The 23,089-nt window shown below is 38.7% G+C and overlaps 1 protein-coding gene across 5 annotated transcripts in view; it reads left to right on the top strand.

The window, feature by feature from the left end:
• NYAP2 (neuronal tyrosine-phosphorylated phosphoinositide-3-kinase adaptor 2) overlaps window positions 1-23,089 on the top strand; it is a 171,783-nt gene that overhangs the window by 118,300 nt on the left and 30,394 nt on the right. For 4 of the 5 annotated variants that reach the window (XM_060767861.2, XM_060767862.2, XM_067465965.1 and 1 more), the window contains 3 exons: window positions 4,163-4,369; window positions 8,178-8,219; window positions 15,604-15,707. In XM_060767861.2, coding sequence (XP_060623844.2) covers window positions 4,163-4,369; window positions 8,178-8,219; window positions 15,604-15,707 — 353 coding nt within the window. The remainder of the gene's footprint in view (window positions 1-4,162; window positions 4,370-8,177; window positions 8,220-15,603; window positions 15,708-23,089) is intronic. The other variant, XM_067465964.1, reaches the window with a different exon arrangement.

Below are 23,089 nucleotides of genomic sequence, written 5' to 3' on the forward strand. Positions count from 1 at the left end.
CAATCTCCCTTGGTGAAGAAAGGCTAGCCTGGCCAATCAGGGAATTTTCTTGATACATTCTCCAACAATTTGGGGGTGGTAAATGCATAACCTCCAATTGTTCTAATTTGCAGGGACAGTCTTGATTAATCCTCTCCTGCCCTACTTTTTAAATATCCAAATTTCTCTCTCCTTCCCCCATTTTCTCCCTTTACTTTCAGTTTACTTCAATTGCTACAAAGTAAGGACCCTTCCACACAACTGTCTAAAATCCACATAGAACTGTATTATATGGCAGTGTGGACTTCCTGTTCAAAACAGATATTGTGGATCATCTGCCTTGATATTCTGGGTTATATAAGTGTGTGGAAGGGCCCTAAATTCGAAGTGCAGGTTTGTATTCAATTAACTCATCAGGGGAGACTAAGGAGAAGGGAAGTCTTGCCCTTCCTACTAGGGTTAGGCAAAAGCAAATCACTGCAGCCTCTTGTCTATTGCATCTCATTAATAAGTTTTGCTATCTTGAACACATTCTGGTGTTGCTTAGCCACATGTGTCCCAGTTTTTGTCTGTAAAATATTGCAAGGTATGTGAATTAGGGGTGTGCATGATTTCATTTTTGTGTACCAGATTTGAATAATTCAGCAGATTTGGTTGCCAAATGCTTGAAAATAAGCCTGGCATGGGGCAGCTGAAGCCTTAGCCAGTACAGATTACAGCAGCCAGATTTTTTTCAGCTAATGGGGTTGAGCAGCACTCTACCTGAGGCAGAGGTGGTGAAGTATAGGCATGGCAGGGCAGCCTTGCTAAACAGGAAAGCTGTGGCTCCTCCTTTGCTTTCTTCTCCAGCAGACTCCTCCATCCCTTCCTGTAGGCCCTCCTCCGACATGCCTGCTTGAGACAAATGAGAACTCATTTTCCCAGCAGCACTTTGTGCAGTGCAAGCATTGTGCTCCCTCCCAGGGCATGATGTGAGTTGAGGTTTTTCTCTCTGTGTATTTCTCACTTTCCTTCTTAGCAATCAGAGGCCTGGTTGACTGTGTCCATCCGTCCTCCTCCCCTCTTGTGGCATGCACTTGGAATTGAATTTCAATTCCCAGAATCCCCTCTTGTGGTTTTTTTTAAATGTGGTAAAAATTAGTAGATTGGTGAAACATTCTGAAACTTGGCAGGCTTGCAGTAGAAGATGTGGCCTATAGGTGAGACCAAGTTTATGCTGATAGGCCTAAAAACGTCAGAGAAATGAGCCTCTATAGTTTCCCTATTCCCTAATGGACAAATCTTTCTAGCATGAAAACAGAAACCTTTACTGAAATTGGAAAGTTCCTTAAAAATGGAACAAGGGGGCAGTCGAAAACCAGACTCCAAAAATAGCATGGGTTATTGCTGAATTGCACACCCCTAATGTGAATGCCATCCTCTATCCCAAGAAAAATGCAATGATGTTTTGAAGAAATGCAGATACGTCACTCAACCGTTAGACATCCCAATCACATATGAGGTGCATCATTTAACATTGATGGAGGGATTCCATGTCAATTTTCAACTTTTGGACCAGAAGTTTCTTAATATCTGCAGACCAGATGTGACCTATAGAATTGGCTGTTACTGGACACAAAATACTTGTCTGTATTTGATAGTTCTAACTATTCCATCTGGGATGAAAGTTGGAAACATGTATGTTCCCCAGTGAGATCAAATCGACGACCTCCCTCCTTTCTTTTAGGAAAAAACTAAAATCGTTGTTTTGGACCCAGGCCTTTGGCTAGTGGGCACAGCAGCACTTTAGACACTGTTATGACAAATGGAAACGGCTATGTGACTTTGTGATTATGTGATTTTAATTCATGTTACTGTTTTTAAGTTTGCTATGTATGATGATTTTATATTCTGTTACTGATATTGTGGCATCGAATTGCTGCCTGTGTTAGCCGCCCTGAGTCCCTCCTCGGGGGTGAGAAGGGCAGGGTACAAATGGTGTAAATAAATAAATAAATATGTGCTGATATCCATAGCAAATACAGCTATGGATATCAGCACATACATGTTTGTTAGAGGTAGGAATAAATTTAACTCAGAAAATAAAATGATAAAGAAATTTCAAAGCATGGGCACAGCAAATCTCTTTCATATTTATCTGAGAATATTAAAACTGAGAAAAGTTCACCACTACATGTACAAACAATAGAGACCTCCTTAATGATATTATCTGAAAATGTAATTTCCCCTGGTTTGTGTTTTCCCTCACTTCTTTAGAGGGTATATAAAATAGGTAGTTCTTAAAAAAAAAAAAGAATGTGCTTTCGTGTCCTGATACCTATCATCTAATAACAGTGTTCTTTGGGCAAAGAATGGACTGCATGAGATGCCAGACTGATCCAGACTGTTTCATTTCTTTTAGCTTTATCAGTTTTTAGATAACCTTAGAAATGAAGCTCACCATGTAAATATATTAACTGTTCTGTCAACTGCAAACTGTGCTTATACCCAATAATGGATTCACAAACTGATTAGCTGAACTGGTTAACTGTGTGTAACTGAGGTGGGTTACTAGAAGAAATCTCTGCCCCTTACTCTTTTTTACATTGCAAATATCCTTTTCCCCCTTTCTTAGTGGTGTGTGTCAAGAAAAGGGTCAAATGAAGTGATACTTCCCACTTTTATTTCTTAAATACATAGCAAGAAAAACACAAAAGGTTGGTCACAATCATCAGTAGTGACCAGAAAACCAGTTAAATGCTTCAATTGCTGTGAAAAGCTTGCACACAGACACCCTGACAACATTTAATACCTCCCTATTATTGAATAATGTGCACTATCTCTTTGGCTGCAAGAGCCAAAATAGTATAATGGTCTGAGCATTAAACTACAACTCTGAAAACTAAAGTTTGAATCTGTACTAAGCAATTGAAATTTACTGGGTGATTATGGGCAAGCCACACTCACTCAGGCTCAGAAGAAAGCAATGGCAATTCACCTCTGAACATACCTTGCCAAAGATACCCTTAGGGTCACCGCAAGTTGGAAACAACTTGAAGACATAGAACCACACATTTCTTTGCTTTCTTTTATCAACTTGGTGTTCAATATTTAGAGCATGTTTTCTGTTTGTCACCAAGGACCTCATCTTATGGGGGGGGGGCATCCTAGCTCTCCTGAGATAGAACCAGGATGGAGTCCGTTGGAGCCCATCTTATGATGCAGGGCTACTTCCAGCAGGGCTCCATCCAGGCTACATCCCAGCAGCTTGACAAGAACAGCATGAGAGGAAGCCAGAGACAACCAAAAAACACTGCGGGGTGGCAGCCAGTGTAAGGAGACAAAGCTGGGAACTATCCCATGGTTTCCACTGCTGTCCTTTGGCTTCTAGATCTCTATCTGATGAGATTTTTAGACCAAAAGTAAGCAAAAATTGAGGATCCCCCCTTCTGGTGTTTTTTTGGGACAAATGCTGCTTGACTTTTCCAGTTAACTTCTAGTTACAAAAATAGGGGGACTCTTCTGGGCCTCAAATTGCCGGAGAACATTGCTCCTTCAGCTCAAATATGGGAACATCGCTCCTTTCAGCTCAAAAAAGGGCAAAGGAACCATCTGGTCCAAACGAATTTTAAACATTAGAGATTGTCCACACAGTGCTGTCACAACAGCAGTTATGGACTCTCAAGGTCCCATGGAGGGCCAATGCAGTTTCCCAATCTTGAATTAAGCCAAATATATTGAATAGAAGTGTTCCATAGGGTGAAATTGATAAACCTCCGCCTCTTTGGATACTTTGACCAGCAATTCTCATCCATCTCACTCAGCATTGTCTATGATAAGGAAATATCAGGAAGAGCTAAGTGCCCCATGCCTTCTTTGGAGAACAAACATAGGGAAGACCCATACATTCGCTCTATATACATTTCCTATTGTTATCTTCTATATTGTCATAAATAATTTTACTGCAAACTTCTGTTTATATCAGGAATTCTTTGAATTACTCTCAACTATTCTGACATAGAGTGCACATATAAGTTATAAAATGTGTTTAAAATAATCAGTTATTACATCCCTGCATTATTTTATTCATTTAAAATTAGGTCCAGTTAGCAACATGCTAAAATGGGAGAAAGGGCAACAAAGATTGTTGACCTCATCAATTTGTTCACTATGTAATCGATTGTGACCATTGCTTATTTTGCAGAACCATTAGATGAACTGAAGATCAGGAGCCACAGCACTGAGCCACTACCAAAGCTGGAAAACAAAGAAAGAGGTCACCACGGGGCATCTTCCAGAGAGCCAATAAAAGCTCAGGAATGGGATGGGACACCAGGACCACCACTTGTGTCTAGCAGACTTGGAAGGTCTTCTGTTAGTCCAACCATGTTGGCGGGAAATAATAGTTCGGGTAAGTGCGAATGTAGAAGAAAATGCAGAAGAACAAAATAAGTATGCAGTTGTTGTTCTGTCAGAATATATGCCATGTCTCACTTAGCACACTGCTGACACTCTAACAATAACTCACATCAGATGCAACAGATCAAGGCAAGAATGGAGGTTTCCATTTTCTACAAATTATTTTCTTGCAGGTTACGACAACATATCCAAACATTATGATCACTGTCTTTATAGATTCTTTCCCTTGTATGTTTATGTGAGTCTATTAGGTTTTGGGATACAGATAGACTGTAGAATTAATGCAATTTGACACCACTTTAATTGCCATAGCTCAATGCTATGTAATCATGGAAGCTGTAGTTTTACAAGATCTTTAGCCTTCTCTGCTAAAAAGTGCTGGTGTCTTATCAAACTACAAATTCAAGATTCTGCAGCACTGAGCCATGCTGGTTAAATAATATCAAATTTTGCAGCACAGATTCAATAATTTTGAATCACAATAATTTTGCAGCACAGATTCACCTTTAAAGGGAAAACATTCACACACATGTACACGCATTCATCCACATGCATCCAAAGTATTACCATATCGTTTTCTCCCTCCTTGGAGAAGCACCTGTTAGGCCAGATCTTGCTTTCCTGCAGCCTGCCAACCTATAGTTTCATAACATACATAATGCCATAACTTCAAAACGCTGAAATGCCAAAACTTCTTTCCCTAAGAACAATGCCAAGGACCAGATCTCTCTTTTCCATACAGCAGAACCTGACTCCCTGCACAAAATCTAAGACTCCAAAAGTGCACTTCTTCCTCTTCCCTTGAGAAAGAAGCCTCAAAGTGACCAGACTGCTCCCGTGCAAATCTGCCACTCTCCATACGTACACTATCTCTCTCCTTTCCATGGAGCAGAGCATAGTGGGTGGAACAGACTCCTCAGGTCTGCCACAATTTGAGCATTATTAGACAGAGTATTTTATAGGAATATTCTGCTGATGTAGTCGCAAAGTTGACTACATCCTGACTCCATCTCAGTTTCCCAGCCAGATGTTGACTCTTCTTGATTGGTGTTGATCTTATGTTGACTTCCTTCTTAACACTGTAAACATTTATCTTATCACTGTCCAGTTCTTATCAGAGTTTACTTTTCAGTTCTTATTATCAACTTTTAATTACAGTCCAGCAAGGAGGTAGTTAGTCATTGTAGGCCTGGGTCTTTTACTGGTGTTTCCAAAATTATTAGCTCCATCCATACATTCATCTTCCATTCATTCCCACACAGCATATTAAATTCACATTTATCAAATCTGCACATTGAATTTCTTATTACAAGAGCAACCTTGTGTCTAGATGGAAAAAAATGGAGATATTTTGCTCTATCTAGGTTGCCCCTAGTACAACAGACCCAAATGTTTCAGTAGGAATTTCTCCCTTTTTGTTTTCTTTCCTCACTGGCAACCCTGCTATTCTCCCAGCTTGATATGTCTAAAGAAGATTGAGGAAAGTGATTGCAGAAGGGGGGATGAATAAACTAAAGCACTGTTTCTGAACTGTTGTCCATCTTTAAATTAAAATTCCCCAATCTCTGACCATTGGTCATGCTGGCGGTGCTTTGGGGAGTTAAAGTGTCAAATATCATGACGAAATATTGAGAACCATTGAGTTAGAGCAGTGTTTCTCAAACTGTTGTTTCATGTGTTTTGGATTTCAGCTATCAGAAATCCCAGCCAGCTTACCAGCTGTTAGGAATTGTGGGAGCTGAAGTCTAAAGCATCTGGAGGAGCACAGTTTAAGAAACTCTGAGTTAGAGGATGAGTGGGAGAGGTTTATGAATGTGGAATTAGCATAGAAATATGTTCTGAGGACTTGAGTGATTAAATACAGGACAGGGCATTGGTATCATTAATGTTTTTTTTAGAAGAGGGAATTTCAGAAGGTTTAGTTTTCATTCAGTTCTACCTTCTACATGGCCAAGCACAGATATTATGCAAGAATGACTTGCTGAAATTCTGTCATCTAAACAACCATTACAGATATAGGAACCCTGTCCTATGTCTCACCTGGCAAACCTATTGGAAAGAGGAAGCTTGCCTTTCTCTAGCAATCAGGTACTTGCATATATGACTATGTGACGGAAATAATCAGTAGCGAAATCCAATTGCTACTCCCAATTAGACCAATTAAATCAGTAGGATTTATGCAAGTGTTGATTACAATTTAGGAGTGGACTTGGTGGGTCTGCTCTAGTCTAAATTGCATTTAGGCTTCAAAAATGTTGAGGAGTGAAGGGGTGACCCATATATATTATCTAGCGTTCTTTACATAGATCAAGGGTTTATGCTCTCCAACCGGTGAAATCACCAGACAACACCATGTTGTGGGTTCAATATGGGCAACTTTTATTATATGTTACCAGTCAATGTCTGTGTGATCATCAAATTCAATTTGTGATTCAGCATGAACTTGAACAAGAATTTGAACTTGAGCATGAATTTGAACTTTAATGTGCTATTAATCAGACGAGGTGGTAACTCCACATGACCATGTCATCCTCCAACAAGGGTGCCAACTTCTTCGGGTCAAGTGAGGTGAGCTTGGCTCACCACTCCTTGGCCCAGCCCACAGGAAGTCCTGCCTGGGACTCTTTGTCTTTCCTTCCCCGGAAGGGAGCAAAGTGCTTCCCCGCCCCCATGCTGGGGGCAGGAAAGGTGTTTTTTTTCATGTCAGAAATGACTTGAGAAACTGCAAGTCACTTCTGGTGTGAGAGAATTGGTCATCTGCAGAGACGTTGCCCAGGGGGTGCCCAGATGTTTTAAACTTTATACATGTGGGAGGCTTTTCTCCTGTCCCCGTTTGAGAAGATGGAGCTGACAGATGGGAGCTCACCCTACTCCGCACATTCTTTTTTAAAAAATAATCTTTATTAAGTTTTCAATAAAATTTAATTAAGCTCACCCCACTCCGCAGATTCGAACTGTCAGCAGTCAAATATGGGATTGCATGTGAAATATCACTTACTTTTGCTCTCATTGGTTACATATTATTATAGAGGAATCAGCAAATGAGACATTAACCAGAGTAGTTGTTTCTTCTCAATCTCTGTTGGAAGTTTTAGTCAAAGAACAATACTGTGTGAATGCTCTTCTGCTTTTCCATAAAACCAACTGGACTCTTTGAACAAGAGCTTAGATAACCTCTGAATTGAGGGTCAAAAATATTTTTCCAAGCTCCGGTTTGAATGATCCCTTTAATTTGAGAAGGCAAAACTGAGCTGATTTCGGGGAGTCCCTTATTTTCCTCAATGTAAAGCAAGATGAAGTTTTGGGGGAAGTAGGAAGGTAATGTGATTTAATTTTTGTCTTCACATCCTTGCAAAGACTCTCCTTTATAAGGTATTTATCATTCTTTAGAAAAGGTCTAGAAAGGTTTTTTTTCTTTGCAAAATAGTCCAGAATTTTAAATTTAAAGATTCCTTCCCTCTTTACAATATTTCTTTTGGGTTGGAGGAGATTGCAAGGAAGGATTACAGCAATTTTATCATTGGTTGCTGGTGGTATCCATTTCAAAAACAAATCCACTCTTGTGTAGAGTAGAAATTGAAAAGAACAATCAGTAATACTGAATCCTAGTAATTTTAGACAAAAACTCAGAAAAGATTTGGAAGCAACCAGTATAACTGCAATAAGAACACACAGTTTTCCAGCTTCTTAGAGAACGTTTGTATTAGGACTCGAAAACATTTGAGTTCCATAGAGTGAAACAGAATCAATAAGAAAATATACCCACTGTGTTGAACAAAATTCTCTTGTTTGTTATATAGTGCTACTCCTGTGCTGGTCCCAGAACACCAGAGACAAAATAGGTAAGGTGATGCATCTTGCTAAAGCGATTTCTACCTAAATTAGAAGACTGAAAGCTTACACACACTCATCAATGGGAACTGATCCAGTAAGAGGTAAGTGTTTTTCTTACATTGTGTGTCAGTTCTGTTGATGAGTGTGTATAAGCTCCCCATCCCATAAGGACCCTTTTACACAAGGCACTTCCTAAAACACAATGCAAAGTAACATGCATCCTAAATTTACATTTCATGACAGCAAATGGATTCAAGTTAAAATCAATGAGGCCATAATCCAACACTCACCATAGTTTATTCTGAACTGTTCATTGCTCCCAGTAATTTCAAGTGCCTCCACTCTGGGTAGAATGTGCTGGAATGCTAAAACAAAGAAAACTGCATTTAGGACAACTAGGAATCCTGCCTGTTTCAAATACTGAACCAGTGAATTGCTATCATCTGGATAAAGTAGGATAGGGTTAACATACAAGACGATGACCTCAAGGCAAATAAGTTAGTTTTTAATACACTTTTGTTAGTTGGCTGGAATTCGGAAATATATGCAAGCAAAAAGTACTCTATTAATTGAATACTAAACAAAATGAAACAAGTATCAGCAGCCTCTTGACTTTTTGTAGTCCACATCATGATCTGTCAGAGCAAGGTTTAATTGTTATTAGCCAACCATCCACATTCACTGTGTTTAGGGCTACAGGACTCCCATGGAAATGAAACACCACAAAAATATTTGCCATATGTTCTTGTTGAGTCCTTCATTCAGAAAATGCATGAAAGCTCCACAATATCTACTACAGTTTGAAACTCCCAGTAAAATCCAGAGTGTGGGAAGCAATTCCTTTTTAAAAAATTGAAAACACTGTGATAGTTTTTGGCATTTCTCACTCTGCCAAGTCTCTGCAGTTTGCCCTGCTTGCTGCATGGAGGGATGTCAGGAACTCTACAGCTGAGCATTGTAACAGCTCAGCAGTACCCAGCTGGTGCTAGTAGTCCTGCACAGCAGGACACAGGGCATTCATACTGGTTCTCTTGTTCTCTGTAACATGAAAACAAGGCACACATCCATACCCTCTCCAAATCCTCTTCCATTGCAAGGCACACCTATCCATTGCCAAGGGTATAGCTACCTAGGGGACAAAATGAGAGTGCTGACCCAAATAGAAATTCTGCCTCCCAATGAAATTGCCACCAGTCTTCACATTTCTATCATTGCAAAGAATGACACATTGAAAATGTTCCTCACTTAGAACTTTTATATTCACCATGTTTGCCTTCCTCTAATAACTTTGCCTGTACTATATTTCTAAATGTTCAACCGAATGATTAATTCATTGCAATGCTAGACATTTGGAGATAGAAGGGAAACTTCATGGAGGCATGCCATATTTTTCTTAGGAAGAGCAGTCCCCTCATTTCCTTAACACACATACACTTACCTATGTTCACCTTCACCCTTCTTTTGATGAATCCATTGCTAAAACTATCTAATTCAATTCATTAGGTTCAATTGTTTCTAAGTATATATTGTTATACTGTAGTATGTCTTTGTAAGTAAACCCATTGCTCTCTGAGTTTGTAAATATTACAGTGACCTTGAATAGGATGTTTATTATTATGTTCCATCGCTCTCTGTGTCATTACCACATATCAGATAATTTCTCAGGGACATTTCTCATCCTCAGTGATTTCAGGCTTTTTTAGAGGAGTAGCTGTGAGGGGTTTTTACACACAGCAGCCTTGAAAACATGCTACCGCTATTTCAGTGAAGAACCACAGCAGGGGGTCTGCGAAATAGGAAGCATCATCCAGCTTCACTCTGGGTGTTGCAAAGCACATTTTCCAGAAGGCTGCTGTCCTTATTCCAATGAAAAATTTTGCATTGCCATCTACTGATGGAAAAATGAACTACATCACAATTTTTAAAAACACACCTTCTGGTATTTCTGGGTGATTTTATTTTTCATTTCCCAACATCACACAAGCCTGATGTTTTCCCAAATCATTTAGCAACTGGGCAGACAAATGTTGCAACCAGAATACAGTTTCATACTTTAAAAGGTTATTTGGGTTACAGAAGAATGAACTTAATATATTACTGAGGTACTATCATTGCCAAAAAAGGATGCTTGAGATATTGGCTCAGCTCACTCCTGTAGATCACAAACAAGCAGAGTAAATTGGGTGGTTTCATTTGAAACCCAGAGGGAATTGTCTGTCTTCATTTCCTTCTCTGTTATCAAACAGATTTCATTTTGGCTTCTGTCAGTGCGGCCAGAGTGAAAACTAGAGAGGGTTTTTGAACCCTGAATGCTTATATAGAAGTGGGGATTGTAGCAGGTGTTCTTGCCATGCTTAGAGAGACTAATCAAGATGTCCAATGTAGAAATAAGTTAATGGTTCATGCCAGCTATTGCAAAATAAACTGATTCTATAGAGAGACAGCCTTCACCTTGGTGGTATCTTGGATTAGAATTTAGATCTGCTCCCTCAATTTTCCTCCTTTTCTTTTGCACATCGTCATCATCATGGGCTATCACTCATGGCCGAATATGATTGCCTTCCAAGTGTAGGGTCTTGGCGGAGGAATTTACATGGCAATTCCAAAGCATCCATTACTTTCTCGTTGAGTGTTCTGCCTTCTATTTCAGGGGAGCCAATTTCAGGGAGCACAAAGGTGACAAAGGAGAAAGCCCATCACCATCACCATCATTTTGACCAGAATGGCCTCAAACCTGGAGCCAGCCCTCCCACCATATTATTTCCCTTGATTTCTATTTCCAATTTGTCTTCTGTATGCTGCAAGCAACTAACTTTTAGGCATTGAAATGTAGGAGTTACAAGGACAATTTCCAAAATATATGACCACACAGTCAGATTGCCCCATGTGTAGATTGTGGGAAGCTATATAACTACTATACTATGTATTCAGAAGCACTTAACCCACAGCATTGAGGTTTATAGAGACACTGTTGAGATCCCCTCACTCAAGATAAGAGTAGAATAGACAATCTCTTTCCATTCACTTGTTAGGTATCTGGAAAGACTTTTCTATATTGGCCAGATATTGAGAAAGTTCTACTGTTGTACCACAACTCCCAGAGTTCTTCAGCCACTATGTTGCCTGAGGATTCTAGAAATTATACAGGAAAAAAAAATGACTTTTCACCTTCTTTGGTATAGACCCAACCTTTCTCCTGTCACTGCTAGACAATCTGCCACTAATGGCAGATTGATATCTGAGCTGATGAGTCTTTGCCCACTAAGCAGTGAAAGTTATCATAATCTTGGCCGTTGCCTCCCTCTGCTGGCAAGACAGCAAGGCTCTGGTCTTTTAAATAAGGAGAAATAGGGACTGTTTCTTGTCCCCTTCAAAAGTGCTTTTTTGTCAGTAAAATGAAGCGTCTTCAGAGAGGTTGCACTGAAGTAATGATGCTGCTATGTAATATAAGGCACTAGGATCAGTTTACATTTGCAGTTCATTTTCCAAAGGTATTTTAGTATCTCACTGCAGAATTCTGTCTCTGTTCAGGTGTCTGTTTTGGAGTGGCAAGACAACAATTTTCAATCTACAGATGACTTACTTACAAAACAAAAGGCAATAAATGCAAAATGATTAGATAAGAGAACGCATAACATAGGACAGTCTTTTACTACTTGCGATAATAACCTCTTCTAAATGTATGCTAAGCCTATCATCTATTTTAGTCTTCTCAAAACAGAAGAGAAAGACATAGTTACAACTGATTTTTTTTGGGGGGGGGGAATAGGTGGTAAACTTTTCTGTGTGAAGGTATACAGTGAGCCCTCCAGATTTGCTGGGGTTTGAGACACACACACAAACACACATAGCAAAAAATGTGGATAGTCATGTTATTAAATGATGGTGCACATCACCTCCATTTTAGGAATGGGGTGTGACAATCCACAGTCAGATCAGGAACTCACAAACTGGGAGTGCCCACTGGAGAGCCCGTCCATGGCTATATTGGTACCATGCATAGCTGGTTGTGCTTTTGACTGATACATCTTTTAAAAAATTTATTTATTCAATTTATATTCTATCTTTCTGCCCCAACTTTTTATCTGGATACATTTTTTAGAAAATAATAATAATAATAATAATAATAATAATAATATAAGCATATAGATCTCGTTTGCTGTGGTTTTGTGTCAGTAAAATAATAATAATAATAATAATTATTATTATTATTATTATTATTATTATTTATATTCCATTCTGTCTCCCTGAGGGAACTCAGGGAGGATTACAGAATACATTTATGGCAAACATTCAATGTCGTTTACAAATTAACAAAGACAGACAGTACATAGACAGAAACAAGGTTTCTCTCTTTTCTTTCATTTCCGGCATCTGGAGGCTGTGCTCGACTCAGCCATGGGGAGGTGCTGTTGTTAAATTTTTCCAAGCCACAGAGTATGTTGTCCTTGAACGCTGTTTACCTCTCTGCAAAAGCAGTACCTATTTATCTACTCACAATGCTGCTTTCGTACTGCTAGGCAAGCAGGAGAGCTAGGACTGATGGCGGGAGGATACTGTTTCAGGCTACAGAGACAGAATCAACACTAGTTCTAACTAAAATATTCTAAGAAATATGGAAAACAAAGCACATACCCACAGATTGGGATTGAAACCCCCAGCTCCTGATCAACTTCTGCTATGTTTGGCTTCAAGATGGGTCTTTGAAGCTAAAGACAGTCTAGAAAGGCTATCTTGGAAAATTGCCTAGGCAGGACAGGCAATTTTCCAAGACATACTTCCTACTTTGAGAAGCTACCTCAAAACCAAGCACTTCAAATATAAGCCTTTTCAGGATTTAGAAGCTTTGCATGGTAGTGAGACAAATTTCTTTGACTTACCACCATTATACAAACCTGAAAAAGTGCTCTATGCCTGTGTAATAGATTATTAGGCCAGTAAGATATGAAATCAGGATGCCTTTGTGTATTAAAACACACACACATCCCAATGAAGTATATTGTTTCTGGTGAATATAGTAGACTGGGTATGAAGTCTACCAATATAAGTAGATTTGAGCTACAAAAAAAAAATCGACAGATAATTCTGGTGTTTGGGATATGATGTTCCACCTGTAACTAGAACCTGTGTTCTTTTACAGGTTTGCCTTAATTATCAAGGTGGTGGTTTGACCACCTTAATAAAATCAACAGGGCATAGAGCCTGCTATTTTCATTTGCACTCTGGCTGTAGCTTCTCCTGTTGATGCCAGCCATTGTCTCCTAAGATCTGAAAGGTCATTTGAGGAAAAGCCTGGCAAACCATTTGCCTCTGAGTTCAAGCAGTATCTGTTGGCATTATGCAGATTGCAGGTGCAAGGGAGCAATTGCAAAATTAACCAACTAGCATGTTTTAAGGCTAGTGATAAGACCTTTGACTAGCATTGCACAATCCTACTCTTTTCACGCAGATCGAACTCCCTTGTATTTCTATACTGTGAGGCAAATCCTATTATTTATTATGTACAGTTGAAGGGATTATAGCACAAGCATTTTGGATCTTGAATGTGAGTGAGCCCACTTGAGATTGTTGCCATAAAGAAAGTGTAGTTCTTCTTTCTATCCAAAAGCACTCGCAATAACATTTGACATGTTTTCTTTTTTGTATTATTATAATTTATGCCTTTAGAGAGAAATAGTATTAAAAATAAGAAATGAAAATCACACACAGTTCTTAATGTAAGGAAGAGCTTGCTGTGATAATGCACTAGATCATTAAAGAGAGACTTCTTAGATGAGAAAACTTATTAGCCTAGAAACTCCTGCTTATTTCAGTAGTCACATCATGTTGGAGATATAAAGCAACACAGGTAAAAGGAAACTCACACTGTCTCTGAGTATGGTGTATGCTATTTCTTTGATGTCAGATGAAAGGGGGTTTGGTGGTAAAGATGTGATAATTTTTCATGATGTTGCCCATGCCCCACTGAAAATGACATTTCCCACTTTTCCTTAAATGAAGAAAAACAACTCAGAAGTTGGTAAACAAAGCCATGTAGTTTTTGCACATAAGCAGTTCTCAAGCAAGACATGTTGGCCTAAATCCAATTAGTCCCAGTGAGAATAAAAACACTGAATAAATGGGAACTTGGTAAGCCAACACTTATGAAAATTCCATTGATTCAGTGGGCTTACATGAATTAAGGTCACTGTCTGCAACATATATAGCTATCGAATCCACAATTGTCAAGTAACTATAAATAGCCAAATGATTGAGTCAAATTAAGATTAGGATTTACAAATCTCAACAAGGAGGGAGGAAAGATTTAAATCTATCACATAGATGGAATATGTGGCAATTATTTGCATCCTCAGAGAGCTTTTCTTCCACTGACTGATGGAAAACATTTAGCGATCACCCTTTATCTTAATGGATTTACTTTTGACATTACATAAAGCATGTGCATGTTGGCAGGCAAAAGCTACTGAGTAAGTGTGTGACAGGATGGCTTTTTGGGTAAATGGAATGGAATAACAGCAAACCTGAAAAAGATGGATCCCCTCTACAGACTCTAAAGTAAAGTGTCAAAAGATTTTCTAAGGTTCTCCCTTTAAAAGAGAGGTTGAGAACTGTTGGAATTATAGAATTGGAATGGACTGCAAGGGCCATTTAATGAAACACCATGCCATGTAAATATTCACAACAACATTCTTGATAATTGGCCATCAAACTTAAAATGTCCATGGGTATTATTATATTTATTTATACCCCGCTTTATTTCTCCTGTAGGAGACCCAAAGCTGCTTAACAGAAAAGCATTAGTATACAATTTAATATATAACAATATGCAAACATTTAAACAGGATTAAATATAAACATCAGTACTTTAAAAAAATCTCAGTTAAAAAGAGAGTCTACCACCTTCTGTGGTAGAAAACAACCCTTCTTCATCTTATATATGACATCTCTTCAGATGTTTGTCATGTCACCTCTAAATATTCTCTTCTCTAGAGTAATCAACTCACTTTCCTAAGATGCTCTTCACAGGACTTGGTTTCAAAGCCTTTTACTACATTGGTCATCCTTCTCTGGATTCGTTCCAGCTTCTCAATATTCATCTTGAATGGTGATTCTCACTGCTCAGAACAAGCCAAAGTATTCCCTGTGAGGTCTGACCAAAGCAAAACAGAGTGATGCTATTACTTCTCTCCATCTAACACTATAGTCCTGTTGATGCAGCCTAGAATTGCATTGGCTTTTTTTGACCATCACAGCACATTACTGTTGAGAATATGGGGAGAAAATGAAGTTGTGGACATCATGAAAAAGGTGGTCTTCGCAATTCCTGTTTACTCTGAGCTTAGAAAAAAGACAATGGGATTCTTTCTCTAATACACTGCTTTTCCTTTCCAGAGCCGAAAGCAAGTTGCAGATTGGGACGATCTGCATCCACATCAGGTGTGCCTCCTCCCTCTGTTACTCCTCTCAGGCAAGCGAGCGATCCACACCCGAGCCAGGTACCATCGTTAGCCAATCGTGAATGACTTCCTGTGATGCAACATGCCAAATTTTCACACTTCTGTGTCTGTCTATCATCTGTTAATGTAAATTGTTCTGCGTGTTTTATTTGATTTCTGTTTGTATGCCTGTGCTTATGTGTGTGCGTGTCTCTCTTTCTCTCTCCTGCCCTTTTCTCATAAGCAAAGAAAATTTACCCATGGCATCCTGGTAATCTGCCAGGCTTTCTTTGCTGTTAATTTGTCTAAAATCACTGTTTGTCTCCTCTTCATTCTGTAATATAAATGTTGTAACCTTTTGTACTCTTATGTATTCACTGAATTATTATTTGATCCTGTGTAATTTTTCCTGAATTTAAAAATTTATCATTATTCGATAAATTCAGTCTATTTTATTTATAATACACATTTCTTTTAAATGTCTTCTCAGTAATGTTTTTTACTATATTTCTCAGTGACTTTGTATATACAGTTTAAACTCAAGCCTCTTTGTATTGTACCATATGTGCATCTATTTTGATTTGTGCATGATTGAAATATGCATACATACATATATATATACATATATATGCAAATATAAAGGAATGACCATTCTTAGCAAAACATTTTGTTTCCTGCACAAAGCATTTTTCTTCATCCCTGGATTATATGTAATACTATAAGAAAGAGTAAATAGTAACCCTCTGCTTTTATAAAGTAGCAAAGTGATTACAATTAGCAGGGTATTTACTGAGGGAATTCCCATATACCATGAATAACTTAGAGTGCAATGTGGTTTCTGCAAGTGTAGAGATGCACTCTTGCCTCACTAATCGGGTTCCTGTTGTTGGTGGCAGGTAACCCAGTAATGGGGTGCTGAGAAGACATGTGATTCTTCTCGCTGTATTTTAAGGAAACTCTTTATCAAGAGTCCTTCATCAAAACTTGGTTCCTAATCAGGAGTGTTTGAAATAACTTCTCTCCTCCTGCAAACCAAAGCAATTCCTAAATGGCGGAGGAAATAAATTGTCCCAAAACTTGGAAAAGGAACAATTTTGGTTTTCAACTCCCTGATTTTTCCCAGCCAACACAGCCAAAAGAAATTGTCATAAAAATAAACTTTGTCAACTTTGTCACAAATAGTTTTTGCTTAGAAATATTAACTTTATGTTGATAAAGACTTTCCTCAAATGCTTTAGAAATTGTATCTATTTGTGTATATTCCTTCCTTCCTTTTGGGGGTGGGGGTGGGGGTGGGGTGTCTTGATATTTTGTATAGCTATTTTGATTCTTACGATAATATTTATCCAAAGTGCAGCACTTTAATTTACCCAATATAAGGAAGCTTTTCTAAGATGAAATAAAGGATGCAGTTAGGGAATCTTTCTCATCTTGGGCAGTGGGCAGGTTTTTTCCAAACCCTCCTATCAAACCCACATTTTATCCTATTTATAAGAATTCCATAATCCTATCCTGGGTTCTTCTTTCAAAACGTCATCCACAGATGCAGCAGAATGAAGTGAAAAAAAGCAGAACAAGTTAAATGATTCAAAGGTTTAGCCTTCTTAGATCCCACAGGGTGATTTGCCAACCTCCGTGGCAAATAAGCAGAACAGTGGGGCAACTGCAGTGATGCTTCCCCATCACATATCCTGGCCCCCATGGTTTGCAATGACACAAACAAAGGCACCCATGTAACTGTGGGATTGTGGAACTGACCCATGTGAAGAATAGCCTCAATTCTGAATGAGGACCAGCCCAGCAGTTCATGCATAAACTAAGTTAGGGGTTGCTCCTGAGCTATTGGCACATTCCAAAGGATTTCCCTTTTTTGCCTAATGAGGGATGGAATTGAGTTAACTGGTTTTACCCCGTGTTAAGAACTGGAAGTCATCTGGATGGAATCTGGGGCCCCTGAGCTACTTCTTCATTGTAGACAGGCCTACAGTCTATGAAAACTGATGCTACATCTTCATCTGCCCACTCTCTAAAACAGGGGTCCTCAAACTTTTTAAACAGAGGGCCAGGTCATAGTCCCTCAAACTGTTGGAGGGCCGGATTATAATTTGAAAAAAAACATGAATGGATTCTTATGCACACTGCACATATCTTATTTGTAGTGCAAAAACACTTAAAACAATACAATAATTAAAATGAAGAACAATTTTAACAAATATAAACTTATTAGTGTTTCAATGGGAAGTGTGGGCCTGCTTTTGACTGATGAGATAGGATTGTCGCTGTTATTGTGCACTTTCAAGTCATTTCAGACTTAGGTTGACCCTGAGTGAAGGCCAGATAAATGACCTTGGAGGGCCGTATCCGGCCCCTGGGCCTTAGTTTGAGGACCCCTGCTCTAAAATGATAGTTGAATGATCTTTACTATGTTACGACCTCATCAGACAGGCATATGCCAGTTCCTCTTCGGTTTTGCTATAGAGGCCACTGGCTACCATTCTAGGACATACAGCTCCTTCCAGCGGGGCTTCATAGTGAACCTGAAGAGGTACTAACTAGCATATGCTGCCATAGTGGCGATACAGGAGACTTCTCATGTTGCATTCACAACAATGTGGGGAAGCCGGGCAGCAGATGCTTCCCTTTGTGTGATAAGGTTAGGGGTAAGCAGGGTGATGCAGAGCATGGGGTGATGGGTTCCTTATGCCCACTGCCAGGCATTGACAGATTTGTCACAATCCATGGCAATTCTGACGGAAATGTTGGGAGGTCCTTATAGTATTTTTAAATGCTCTTTTGTGCTCAAAATGGAGAACTACCACTGCAGGTGAAGGGCTGAGCTTCAACATTTTTGACCTGTCTCTGTTTTTTAGTTAAAGTAGGGAAGCTGTCTTGCTCTTTGTTTGTTTGTTTGCCATACTTGTACCCTGCCCTTCTCTACCCCGACAGGGGGACTCAAGGTGTCTTACAGTGGCACACACGTCATGCCTCAACACAATTACCTAAATATTTCAAAAATTGCAACATATTAAAACAGAGTTAAAACAAATTAAAATCAAAAACTTAGAAAACCCACCATCCAAAGTTCATGGTCTGGGTCCGTTCCAAGGTCAAATTGCACAAGATTTTCATTCAAAATACTGTAGTTTCCAAAGGTCTGCCCACAGAGCCAGGTTTTGACTCTTTTCCTAAAGGCTAATAGGGAGGGGGCTGCTCTGATGTTGCTAGGGAGGGAGTTCCACAACTATGGGGCCACCACTGAGAAGGCCCTGCCTCTCATCTCCACTGCTAAAAGAGTGGGGGTGATTCAAAGTACTTTGTACCATGAAGAAGAAAATAGTAGAAGCCTCTCTTCATATAGAAAATTTTAAAAGAAAATAATATCTTCCACATATCTCCTTTATTTTTACCTGAACGATTAATCCATCAGCCCTTCTGTTCTTTATTATGCCATCTTAATGTCACACTGTGTATTGACAGACTAGAGAATGTGACACAATATTGGGAACTGACATGGGTGGATTGGTAGGTAGATATATCTTTTTTATTAAAAAAAAAACCCTACCCACTTAAAATATAGCTATTTATTATACGTTACCCGTTTGCAGAAGTTGCAGAGAACAAATCAGAACATTTTTCCCCTAAATATGTTACTTGGAGAAAGGTATGAAGATAGAAGTATTTAGCAGTATTAGAGAACTACTGAGATAATATGCAGCGATTTGCAAGACTTAAACTATAAAATGGCTTCCACAGTGATCCAAAATATATAATATGTTTAGGAATGAAGAAATGTGCTCACATAAATGTAATTAATCATTTTCCCCAGATCCAAGTTATGAAAGAAATATATGATTTCTCTTCCTTTCTGCAATTCTCTTTTATTTTTATATTTGATTAAAGGATATTTTTGAAGACTAGAATAGTGAAGGAATCTAAGGAAAATCTCTGCTGTAGCTGAACTGTGGCAAAAACAGATTTCGATGAAAGGAAGTCAACAAAGAACATATCAATAATAATAATATACTTTATTTATATTCTGCTCTATCTCCCCGAGGGGACTCAGAGCGGATTACAGAATACATATATGGCAAACATTCGATGCTGTTATACAATTAACAAACAGTAAACAGACAGTGCAGGGCTTCCCTCCTTTTCATTTCCGGCATCTGGAGGCTGTGGTCGACTCAGCCACGGGAAAATGCTGTTGTTCCATTTTTCCACACTAAGGAGCCTGTTGTCTATGGTTTCCTTCCTGATCAAATTGCCAGCATGTCTTTAGGTATGCCTTCTACTTCCCCACAACAGTGGTAGCTATTTATCTAACCACATTACTGTTTTCAAACTGCTAGGTAAGCAGAAACTAGGGCTGACAGCAGGAGCTCACCCCACCCATGGCTTGAACTGCCAACCTTCTGGTCGGCAAGATTTTCCATAGCTGGAGGTTTAACCCAGTGTGCTAACCACAGCCCCTGCTGTCCCTCTGTACTTCTGATTTATGTGCCATTTGGAAGGATTACAGAAGTATTAGCAAGTCTTGGACCTTAACAGTGTAATGCCTGCAATGGTTTTCTTTTTCTTTTCCTTCTTTTTCTTTTGTAAAACAGTGGTGTGTGGAGATATCATATCACAAATTCAAGGAATACTAAATACAGGGTTACATTTGCAAGTCTGTACTGGCCTAATCTGTAAGGGTCATCTCACATATGCATTCATTACACATTGCCTGGTGCCTGTTGAAAGAAACAATGAAAATTAGTTATATACCAGCTGCACTAAAACTATACAGTAAACTTCTAGTGCAAAACGGAATTAAAAGAAACACATGTACAGTTGATTTTAAGATAAAAGTCTGAAATTAGAAGCAAAGTGACATAATTACAGAAAACATGAATTTGAAGTGAAATCCTCTACTCTGCCACATGATCCACTATCTTGCATAATATCTAAGGATAGTAGTCGATAGATGCTGTATGTCTATCATTTTTAAAAAAAATCAAAGGGAATTATTGAAGAAGGAAGCCATTATAAAATGCCAAATAAAAAACGGTTTCAGTTTTTATAGTAAACAAATGTGAAAGAAGCATTGCACTTTATCTTTATAAACCTTCCTCCCATTCCCTTAGTAATTGGTTAAATATACTGAACATCATTTATCTGTATCTCTGAAATCCAAAATAGTCTGCATGGGTAGTTGATATAGTGTCACCTTTGCTTTCTACTGGTTCAATGAATGCTAACTTTGCTGCGTGCACACAACTATTGAAAATACTGTCCATAACTACCTTCGGGCCATGAATTTGTCTAGTCTTAGATCCTATCTACAAGCTATCTCGTTATTTTTGCATTCCAAAATCTGAAAAATCTAAAATATTTCTGGTCCTAAGTATTTTAGATGGTGGATAATCAAAGTGAATAAAAAGAACAGTTAAGCTCATGTGAAACTATAATGGAGCAGATGTTTTGTTTCTTTGAGAATAAATACAAGTTTACCTCAATTCAGATAATCTGTTTTTAAAAGCACCTCCTCCCCTCCATTGTTGTTGTTGTTCATTCGTTCAGTCATCTCCGACTCTTCGTGACCTCATGGACCAGCCCACGCCAGAGCTCCCTGTCGGCCGTCACCACCCCCAGCTCCTCCATTAATTGACACTAAATACTCAAGGAGGGTGTCAATATTATGGTGAATAGCATGGTATCCTTCATCATAGTATTTTCTTCCCAAAGGATGAACAAACTATGGCCCCATCTACTCTGCCATATAATGCAGTTTCATAATGCGGTTTAACGGCATTGAACTGCATTATATGGCAGCGTAGATTCATATAATGCAGTTCAGTGCAGTAAAACTGCATTATGAAATTGCATTACATGGCAAGGTAGATGGGGCCTATGAACTAAATAGATACATTTACTTCCTTGTCACTTTCACAAATCTCAGCGCTGCTATCCATGGAATACTGTTCCCATTCCTTTTTAGCTATCTTATTTCCCACCTCCATCATTCCCATGACAGTTCTTTCCATACCTTTTCCCTTAGATTATGATCCTGTACATTATTCTTATTTGTCCTTTTAATGTTTTGATTGTGTGCCATCAAGCCATTTCAGACATATTCATAGAGCAGCGGCTCTCAATCTGTGGGTCCCCAGGTGTTTTGGCCTACAGCTCCCAGAAATCCCAGCCAGTTTACCAGCTGTTAGGATTTCTGGAAGTTGAAGGCCAAAACATCTGGGGACCCACAGGTTGAGAACCACTGCCATAGAGTATTCTTAGCAAGATGTGTTCAGAGTGGGTTTGCCATTGCATTCTTCTGTGGCTAAGAGAATGCCCCTATAAAGAAACTGGGTAAGTGTGAGATTTCTTGCCTTCCACACCTAAAAATCATTTCAGTTATTTAAAATGGTGCTAAACAAAAAGGGAACATTTACAGGAGACAAAATCCTGCATATTCAAAATTTGCTAGAAAGTATCACTGAATGATTGTATATTGTTGGGTTGGGCTAATGGCTCCATCTCATGGCAAATTCAGAAAGTGTAGCATCTATTATTTTTGTCTTGAATCTGAAAATATATCCAAGTTTTTCTCAGTATAGTAACATTCAGATATGTTGAATCTCATGCTCATTACACCTAGCTATCACAACCTATCTGGTTGGGAATGATGTTAGTTGTAGTTTAACACATTCCAAAGGCAATATATTGGGGAAAACTGGGATATAGAATGCTTATGTGAGACAATAGTAGTAGTAGTAGTGATAATAATAATAATAATAATAATAATAATACTTCTTATTTATATTCTGCCCTTCTCACTCCGAAGGGGACTCAGGACAGATCACAGTACATATACTTGGCAAACATTGAATGCCATTTTGTAAAAACAATACACAGACAGACAGACAACAGAAGAAGGTGGTTTGTTTTTATTCAGTGTCCAGTTGTTTTTGATGCCATGGAAGGTTGGGCTTCAATCCAGGAAGTGCTTTTGCTCTATTTTCTTTGACGAAGAGCTGTCAGGACTTCCTCCTTCCTTTTGGTCGCCCAGCATTTTCTGATTTTCTTTCTTTAGGGCGTCGTAAAACACATCCCCTGCTTTTTAGCAGTACCTAATTTCTCTAATTACAGCTAAAGCTGTTTTCGGATTGCTTAGGTAAACAATGAGCTAGGGTGTCATTTGGCAGCTCACGCCAAACCCAGGGTTTGAACTTGCAACCTTTTGGTTGATAGATCTTACAATTGTTGATGATTTACCAGCTGTGCTAAACCTAAACCATGTGATTTTCTTCTGATAAACATGGAGGTCTCATTCTTGTAATATAATTTGTATTGCCTGAAAATGCATAAAATTCCCACTCAATTAACATTTGTTGAAGATCTTGAACTGAATCTTTTTATATATTTTTTTTAATTTAATCTGTTTTTTAAAAAATAATAGAATTTTT

This window comes from Anolis sagrei, chromosome 3, assembly GCF_037176765.1.
Source record: "Anolis sagrei isolate rAnoSag1 chromosome 3, rAnoSag1.mat, whole genome shotgun sequence".
Classification (NCBI taxonomy): Eukaryota; Metazoa; Chordata; class Lepidosauria; order Squamata; family Dactyloidae; genus Anolis; species Anolis sagrei.